The sequence below is a fragment of the Sinocyclocheilus anshuiensis genome, unplaced genomic scaffold (assembly GCF_001515605.1).
Source record: "Sinocyclocheilus anshuiensis isolate Anshui unplaced genomic scaffold, SAMN03320099.WGS_v1.1 scaffold890, whole genome shotgun sequence".
Lineage (NCBI taxonomy): Eukaryota > Metazoa > Chordata > Actinopteri > Cypriniformes > Cyprinidae > Sinocyclocheilus > Sinocyclocheilus anshuiensis.
This window is the reverse complement of record NW_015537986.1, coordinates 255,251-264,978: the sequence shown is the minus strand read 5'-3', so window position 1 is coordinate 264,978 and position 9,728 is coordinate 255,251. Positions and strand designations below refer to the sequence as shown.

General features: G+C 39.6%; 1 protein-coding gene across 3 annotated transcripts in view; it reads left to right on the top strand.

The window, feature by feature from the left end:
• Nucleotides 1-7,833: 7,833 nt before the first annotated feature.
• Nucleotides 7,834-9,728, top strand: part of LOC107674563 (ER membrane protein complex subunit 9-like) — a 7,564-nt gene continuing 5,669 nt past the window's right edge. Inside the window, exons 1-2 of one of the 3 annotated variants that reach the window (XM_016468589.1) lie at nt 7,834-7,910; nt 9,133-9,327. In XM_016468589.1, the coding sequence (XP_016324075.1) occupies nt 9,133-9,327 (195 nt within the window). In that variant the 5' untranslated portion in view covers nt 7,834-7,910. Of the gene's footprint in view, nt 8,025-9,132; nt 9,328-9,728 lie in introns of all 3 variants that reach the window. The other 2 variants (XM_016468575.1, XM_016468583.1) reach the window with 2 other exon arrangements.

Genomic DNA, 9,728 nt, shown 5'->3' with positions numbered 1-9,728 from the left:
TGCGATTTTCAGATTGTTGAAACACCGTTATACACCTTGTTCCAAATTATTATGCACATGCCATTTTTGTTTGTTTTTCCAAATCAGTCATATGATTAAGGATTCATTTTATCATCAACTATTATTTTACAATGATAATGTTATTAAATGTGAAAGAACTGATAGTCAACAGTTTTATTGATATTTTGAAGAAAAAAAAATGCTGTTCCAAATAATTATGCAGAATGCAGTTTGAAAACATTCAGTGGGTTATAATGAACTCAAAACAGACATCTATCATATGTGCTGCATGGTCAAATCATATTTCCAAAAATAAACACCACTTAAAACAAAAAAAAAAACTATTTACAGTTCAAGTTACATATTAATATATGCACCCTTCTTGGAGATGACTTTAACAATTCTCTCATCCATTGAACTTGTAAGTCCATGTAGCCTATAGTTTCTGGCAGTATTTCATTTGAGGATGCCAGTATTGCCTCCCAGAGCTGTTGTTTGGTGGTATACTGCTGCACACCCTCATAGATCTTCATTTTAAGGATGCTCCACAGGTTCGCAATAGGATTGAGGTCAGGGGATGATGGTGGCCACACCATGATTTTTTCTCTTTTTATGCCCATAGCAATCAAGGAATCAATGGGTTTTTTTTGCAGCATGGGATGGTGCGTTATCCTGCATGAAAATCATTTCAGAAGGCAAGATTCTTCTTTCTATGCAATAGCAGAAAATGGTCTGTTAGGAACTCCACATATCTTGCAGAGGTCATTTTGACACTGTCAGGGACCTACCATCTCACTTCCCAATATTCCAGCTCAAATCATCACTCCACCACCTCCTTGCTGATGTCTCAGTCTTGTTGGAACAGGGTGGCCATTCACCAACCATCCTGACCTCCATCCATCTGGACCATCAAGAGTAGCACGGCATTCGTCAGTGAATACAACTGTTTGAAAATTATTCGTCATGTAATTCTGAGCCCATTGCAAACATTTCTCTTTGTGAGTTTTGGTTAGGGGTGGTCAAAATGCAGCTTTATGTACAAATGCCAGCCTCTGACGGATCCTGCATCGAGAGGTTTTTGGGACTCCAGAGACGCCAGCAGCTTCAAATACCCGTTTGCTGCTCAACAGTGGCTTTTTTATAGCTGCCATTTTAATAACATTAATTTGTCTGACAGAAACCTTTCTTTATAAGCCTTTATCTGATCGAATTCTTCTGTGCTGTGAATCACTCACAAATCCTTTGACAGTTCGATTATCTCTTTTCATTTTCCGTGATATATCAATTGTTTTCATCCCTTTTGCGAGACATTGCTCTAGTTCACGCTTTTCATCTTCAGAAAGATCTTTCTTCCTCCCCATATTGCATTAAAACTGTGACTTGTTTAATAAAGTGGAACAACCTCTTAATGTAGGTTTCCCTTTAACTAAGATCACCTGGCAAACTAATTAACTAACCTGTCTAAGATTGATACCAGTTATCTTAAAACATGAGAAATAAAGCAAACAAACACTTTCTTTGAAAAAAACTAAAAGCTGAATAGTTATTTTAATCAAATCCTACTGATATGTTACTTGCATAATAATTTGGAACATGGTGTAGAATCAACACATTTTCAACATAAAATCAATCTAATTGGTTTGCTTATCTAACGTTGAAATTATGTTGATTTCAGTTGGGTAAAATGACGTTTAACAATAAATATATTTGCAACTTCTTTTAAAAATATCTCTAACTTAATATTAATAGGTAAATTAGCCTGTATATGGAAATATATATATATTAAACCCACATCACACTCATCATTTTTTTTTTTTTAGTTATACAAAATACAAATAATATTATTTAAATATATTTAAACTAAAATGCACACAAAAAGGAATAAAAGTAAATTATAGGCTAATATCAAGTTACAAAAGCTACATTTACTCAAGAATAAACTTGTCATGTTATATTACCAAATGTGTTTGATTTCTATTTTCAGTGGAGCACAAAAGAGATGCTTCAAAAGGAGACAGCCTCAGTCACCATTCACTATCATTGCTGCGTTTCTATAGGCTATAATAAATCAATGGTCACTAAGAATATGCAAGTCCCTCCTTCTGTGTTCCACAAAATTAAGACAAATGGGCAGAGCCAGTCCTAGCAGTTTGGGGGCCCTAAGCAGATTTTCAAAAGGAGCCCCCACTACCTATGATTTCACCTAACCACAACCCCCCATCCTACAATGTGCATACCTTTGTTATGCGCCCCTTTAAAAAATCTAGGGGTAAGAAGAGGTGTGTAACAAAAAAAAGTGAGGAGTGGCTGAGAGGACTGCCGTCTGCAGGTCCCAGGGCAGACACACAAAAATCCTCAGCAACACCAGTTTCCAAATAAACCAAGGTATTTTATATGACAGAATGTGGGAAATAATCAAACAAAGGCTTCGGGAGGGGAAAAGGCCAAAACAATAAACAAAAAAGTATGCTTACTAGATTTAAGAAATAGCAAAGGAAATAAGAAAAAATACAGAGATCCTTCCCTGTCTCCCTCTCTAATGTAAACACAAGAAAAGGCATCCACCTCCATACAATAAATATTCCCACTTAAATGTGTAAAATAATGGTAAACAGCTAGAGCACTCGGATGGCTCTATAGTAGGGTTGGGCGATGTCTACCAAATTGGCATCGGACGATGTCTACAGTGAAACATTGTGATGGACGATGATATCGGGGGGCGGGGTTAGGGAGTGTGCCCGAAGCGTGAATCCATAAGCAGAAAGGCATGGAAAACAAATAACGCGTTCTACGGAGCCACTAAAGCAGGGGTGCCCAAACTCGGTCCTGGAGGGCCGGTGTCCTGCAGAGTTTAGATCCAACCCCAATTAGACACACCTGAACCAGCTAATCAAGCTCTTACTAGGCATGCTAGAAACCTCCAGGCAGGTGTGTTGAGGCAAGTTGGAGCTAAACTCTGCAGGACATCGGCCCTCCAGGACGAGGTTGGGCGACCTCTGCACTAAAGGGACATGGTTAGCCGCTTGCTAGCGGTAGACTGTTACATTACAGTACACGAAAGTTCACTTTTACGTCTCGACCGATCTGGGGTGGCAATCACATAATCAGTGTCACTCAGTTTTCGTACAACAGTATATGGCCCTGAACATTTTGCAACAAACACGAGGCCGGAACTGGCAGAAGGACAAGAACACGGTCACCAGGGCTAAACTTACGGTCAATACTTTTCCTATCAAAGAGGGACTTCAGTTTTATCTGGGTGGCACTCAAATGCTTTTTTGCAATGTCCCAGGCACCATGCAGACGCTCCCGGAAAGAACTGACACAAAACATGGGCGGGCATTCTACAAGATGTTGGTTTTGAAGACATTCAAAACTGACTTATGGTCTTTGTCAATGCAAACATCACCTATAATCACCCTAACCTTAATGTAGCCTCTGTGCAACTTTGTTGTCTCACTTTGTGTACACGAATCATATCTCTTCCCAGCAATATTAAGATCTGAGCATCCGGATCTAACTTCAGAATTATTGTGCCACAGGCCTCAAATGTGTACAAGTGAGAGCGACCTCAGGATTTGGGAATCTCAGATCTATTGCTCATGATCTCATTGCACTCAAGGTCCAGACACAAGTTACCATCCAAAGCTTCTATTTTGAAATAGGTTGGCTTTCTTTGCAGTCATCTCAATGGATCCAGCACAAGTTTTCAACAAGTATGGCGAGAGGCTGCTTTGGATTCCAAACAATTCATAGTTTTCACATGACGTCACACCCTTACAGGAACGCCCACATCGAGTCAAGTCACGTCACCATTATGTATAGCGCTTTATACAATACTGATTGTGTCAAAGCAGTGTCAAGTGTCGAGGAAAATCGTTTGTCAATAATGCAAGAAGGAGGGCAAAACAAGGCTTTCCTGACAGTTATTTTTACGAGGTTTGCATGAAGTAGTAATGTAGTAAGACAGTAATATTTTAAGGCCAAATATACCTTATTGATGATGCATACTTTGCACAGGCAAGCAGATGAACCCAGAATATAAATGCAATGTGCAAAGTCTAATATTAAATGTTTTCCCAAAGAAAACCATTCTAAAGAAAACACTGAAACATTTAGCGCATTGCGTTCATATTCCGGGCTTATTTGCTCTCCTGTTATAAAGCATGCATCATCAATAAGGTGTGTGCTGAATTTGATCTTTTAATATTTTAAAGGCACTTTAAATGTTTTCACATTTAACGTTTTAGAATTGCGGCGGGTGCTTTATATGGATTGCTAATGGCCAAAACCTGCATTTTGTTCACATATCTTTGTTTTATTCTTTTGAGAGGTGATCTAAATATTTTTGGATTGGAACAGATGGAAATTTGACAGGCTAGTGCTGCAGGTCTATGGATGTTTTGCCCTCCAGGTCTTCGAGTCAGTCACATGGCATGACTGAAAACTATGAATTGCAAGAACTCAGATTTGGCCAGTGACCGATTACTCTGCAACGTTTTAGGTTTTACGGTTTTAACTTAAATTTACAGTTAAATACCGTAATTTCATTAACTGATATAATGTTAATATACCAACCTATTGAAGTACTGAAATCTGTTTTGCACCTTTGTAATACACTGATCACCACCAAATGCAGGTGGTGATGAGAAAGTCACATGATGAACCAAAGCCCATCACAAGCAGCTTTTAAATAATAACATATATAGAAGGTGCACAGTGTCATTCACACAAATGCTAAACACCATCATGGTAACACACATGAAACTGAAATAATGCAATAAACATTCATTTAACAACATTAGGTGTAACACACAACCCTAATATACAAAATTGATAAGAAAAAACTAAGAAGAAACATAGTTATTTCAACAAAAAAACATCAAATTTGAAATGTAACGCAGGGAATTCTGGGAATGTCAATTTACGGTTAATCACTGTAAATTATACAGTCTTTTTCACTTCCAAAAATGGTATACTACCGTAAAATTAATGTCCAATACATGTAATGTCCAATACAGTTTTTCACCGTATATAGTAGGGGAATTTACCGTTAACCATTTAACAGGTTTTTACTGTAGCATTTTTAGTCTTTTACCGTTAAATTCACGGTCATTTTTTACAGTGAGCAGGAGCAACACTATCTTGCTATTCAGTGGCTGGTTCTTGCATAGAAGATGTAGAGGGGAGTGGAGCAGTGTCAGGATGCATGGCTGTGCAATGTCTATCAGACTCGCATTCAGTGCATTTAAGTGTCACATGACATTCTCTGGCAATATGATTTGGAGAGCAACACTTAAAACATCTTTTGTGCTCTTTCAGGAGGTTCTTGTGCTCTGTTAATGGTTTTCTTCTGAAGGCTCTACATTTCTGAAGAGGATGCAATTTGTTATGAAGAGGGCAGTGTTTAATTAAATCTTTTTTGACAGTGTCTGGAATATTGGAAGAATTCCAACTCAGCATTTGTAGACACATTTGTCTTGTGCACTGACACAGGGGCTTTGGAAATACTGTACTTGAACAGAGTACTTTCATTTCTGTTGAAAGTGTGACTACGTTTTGAGAGCATAAAACTTGGCTTTGGCCTCACTGTGTTACAGAGGAGGCTTCCGTACCGCCTCCTCCTCACCACCAGAGGGAACTCTCTCCTGAATATTGACTTTATCCATTCGGACTCTAGTTCCCATCATGCCTCATACCTGGGACTGATTGCACGCACACACCTGCATTGAATCACGCACACACACATTTAAGCCAAACACTCACAGCAACTCACTGCGAAGTCTTGATTTGCCCCGGCTGTCACTTCTGAGCGTTTACCCTGTATCTTGCCTACTCGTTTGACCTTGGACTGTTTATCGTACTCTGATCTGTCTCTGCCTGCCCTGACCTGGATTGTTCTACTACTGTGTTTGTCTGCCGCCTGCCTCGACCTCCTGCCCATCCCACTTTCTGTCTCAGCCTAGCCTTCGCTATTGTATCTACTGGTGATTGACCCTGTCTTGTCTGTTTACGCAACAAAAACGCTGCAAATGGATCCCGACTCTGATGATGATTCGCAACACACTGCAAACAAAATGTGTAAAGAATGAGAATGGAGGAAAGCTAACCTTCTTCTCATCCTTGTATTGTGAGACAGCGAACAATCTCCTGCAGGTTCACAGGCAACTTCTTAACTATAGGATTAATACCACGGGGGGGTATCAAGAACAAGCCAATCCAGGCAGGTATTCATCTCCTTTAGCTGCAAGCAACTCCATAAGAAGGTCACCAAGCTCTTTAAGTTTTGTGTGATCTTTTGAAGACAGACAAGGAAAGCTATCTAGACGTTTGATCAGGGTGCTCTCTATCACTTCTGGAGTGGCATAGGTTTCTTGAAGTCTTAGCCAAGACAACTGAAGAGCAGCTTGCGGGTTGGTGACATATACAACTCGTATCCTTCCTACATGTTCAGACGATTCCTTACCCTTATCTCGCTCACTTTCTTTCCTATTTTTCCTATTCCCTTGCAGCAGATTGATAGAATTGCTGCGCTGCCGGCGTCACTTTGACACGAGCAGGAGGACCTACATTGGACCTACAATCTGGCAGCATTTTTAGCTGGGTATTTTGAGATGAATTAAAGAATGCATTTTAGTTTCTGCAGAACAAAATGAATAAAACATTTTTTTTAAATTCACTACAAAACTCAATTTAAAATGTGTCTGTCATTGTTTTAGAAACGTTCATCTTCCACTTCAAAGCCTATTAGTGATAGCCTATTATATTCAGTAATAGACAGACAAACCACCATATAAAATAATGAATAAAATACATTTATTCTAACCCTTTGAGTAAATTTTCTGTTTCTGGGTGAACTATTCCTTTAACATTGATTGCAACGGTTATTATTGTAATTTGCTGAGTTGCAATTTAAAGACTTTGAACACAGGATATGAATTTGTTGTCCACCCTGAAAAGTTAAAGGGATAGTTCAGAAACAAAGCCAAAACAAAGCTAAGGCAATAATTAAAAAAGAAATGAAGAAATGGCAGGACAGATGGGACATGCATAGTGGAAGGAAATATTATAGTATTCAGAAATGTATCAACGCACATGGTGTGAATGGAAGGAATAGAAGGGAGTCAGTTCTAACCAGGCTGAGGTTTGGCCACACAGGGTTAAATAAAACATTGTTTTTGTTAGGTAAAAGTAAATCAGATGAATGTATGGAATGTAAAATCACAGAAAATGCAGAACATATATTGTTATATTGTAGGAAGTATAGAGAAGAGTGGATTAGATTAAACCAAAAGATAAGTCAGACAGGAAGAAAATGGAACCTTGAGGGTATTTTGGGAACAACAGAAGAAGGGGTTAAAGATGCACAGCATGCTGTTGTGGAATATCTGAAGGATACAGGGGTATATTATAGGATTTAGATCAGGGGTGCCCAAACTCGGTCCTGGAGGGCCGGTGTCCTGCAGAGTTTAGCTCCAACCCTACACACCCGAAGCAGCTAATCAAGGTCTTATTAGGCATACTAGAAACTTCCCAGCAGGTGTGTTGAGGCAAGTTGGAGCTAAACTCTGCAGGACACCGGCCCTCCAGGACTGAGTTTGGGCACCCCTGATTTAGATAGTAGTGCTATAATATTTATTTATTAATTATTTGTATTATTATTATTATTTTTTATTTTTTTTTATAATGTAAAGTGCATTCATTGAGATATAATCCATGCTGCATACTCTGATACAGTAGGTGGCGGAATGCACCTGATAAGTCATGGTTGCAATCAGCCATAAAACTAAAAAGAAGAAGAAGATTAGAGGTATGTTACACTAAGGACCTGCAGGCGGCAGTAACGTGCGGCATATGCTCGAGGATGACAGTGGCGTCACGAAGAAAAGGACGCTGCCGTTATCCTCACTGTCCGTTTCCTTCCGTTCTCATGAAGTACACAGTCAAATATTGTTGTTTTAATGTGTTTGATTAAATAATTGGGATTTCATATTTGATTACTGAAAAAGCAAAAACACACTAAGGTAAGTGTATTCTTCTGTGGATTTATGACGAATAAAGCGGCTGTGATCAACGCTTCATAGATGTATATTGTATTGCGCAGGTCAATTATTTGTCACTCAATCGTTTATCATATCACGCGAATTAAATCCCGTACTCACGTTTCTTCATAGTGTGGAAAGACTTGGTTGAAATCCAGCTGGAAGCCCTGTCAACTTTAGCAACAGATATGCTAATTTAAAGACATTACCTGTTTAAATGAAGTGTTATCTTCAGAAGATATGAAGGCGTTTGAAATTATGAGCACCAACCTGTGTGAACGTCGAGCATCCTACAAGCCGTTCACACACGAGAAGTGTTTAATGGGTTTCTGCTTTCATAAGCTGGTATAATTCCTTTGCTGGCCATAGATTTTGAGGATTGCAGTATCAAAATCTGGAAAGAAACCTTTCTAGATTGATTTAGTCGGCAGTTTGTTTTGATTAGCTTGGACTTTGCATGTTCAGTCATTTTGCATCCTGTCACCCATCTTCCAAACAAACTTTGTCTAATGTAGGGTTGCAGCCAGGGATGCTGGAGCGATGGCCAGTCCATCACAGGGCTAACACACACAGACATAGGCTATATTACACACATTCACACTCCTATTTATGGGGACAATCTAGTGTCTCCAATTTCATCTATCCTTCATGTCATTGGATTGTGGTGTAAAACAGGATTACCTGCAGAACACCCATATCAACACAGAGAGAACATGCAAACAGAGTTTGATTCGTTCAACTTTGTGTAAGACACACTCTGAAATTTAATTAATTATTTATAGGTAATCATATGGACTACTCATTCATCTGTTTCAGTCATGTGACTTTTTCTGCTCATCTGCAATCCGACATATTTATGACCTTCAAACACATGAACAGAAACACCAAGATAAAATACTGATCAATGGATTCTTCTGTACCAGGTCCAAGAAGACATTACAGCCCTTTTACCAGACTGTATTTACATGCACAAATATATTCCTTAAATTACCTGAATAACCACATCTACTTGCAATTTATAATACTGTGACCAGACAGTATCTTGTGATAAAATTATGACCTCTTTTCCCCCCCTATGGGTTGTTTTCAGATGGGTGAGGTGGAGTTGTCCTGTCTGGCTTACGCCAAAATGTACCTACATGCAAGTCAGTTTCCTCGCTGCAGTGTGAATGGCCTGCTGTTGTCCTCCAGTCCAGCAGGGGGAGCTGTATGTATCACAGACTGTGTGCCGCTGCTCCACACTCACTTGTCTCTGGCTCCAATCACACAGCTCGCTCTTACACAGGTAAGTGTGCCTTTAAAGCAGCACTAATGGCACTTTTCCACTGCATGGTACGGCTCGGTACGGTTCACTTTTGGGGGGTTTTCCACTGGGTACAGTACCTGGTACCTGGTACTTTTTTTAGTACCACCTCGGTTGAGGTTCCAAGTGAACCGTACCGTTACCAAAACGTTGCGCGTAAACTCAGGTGATCACGTATTGGCCGGAGAGAATCGTCACTACCTGCGTCACTGAACTTGCGACACAAACACAAAAGAACCGCTAGATTTAAATCAGCACAGCCAGCGAAGGATCGAACGCAACTGAACGAGTGCACCTTTTTTTAACAACCAAAAAGTGGCTGTTGAGCCTGTTCAGGAAGTCCTCTCGTTGATAGCAGAGGAGTGGATCCAGCAAGAGCTTGA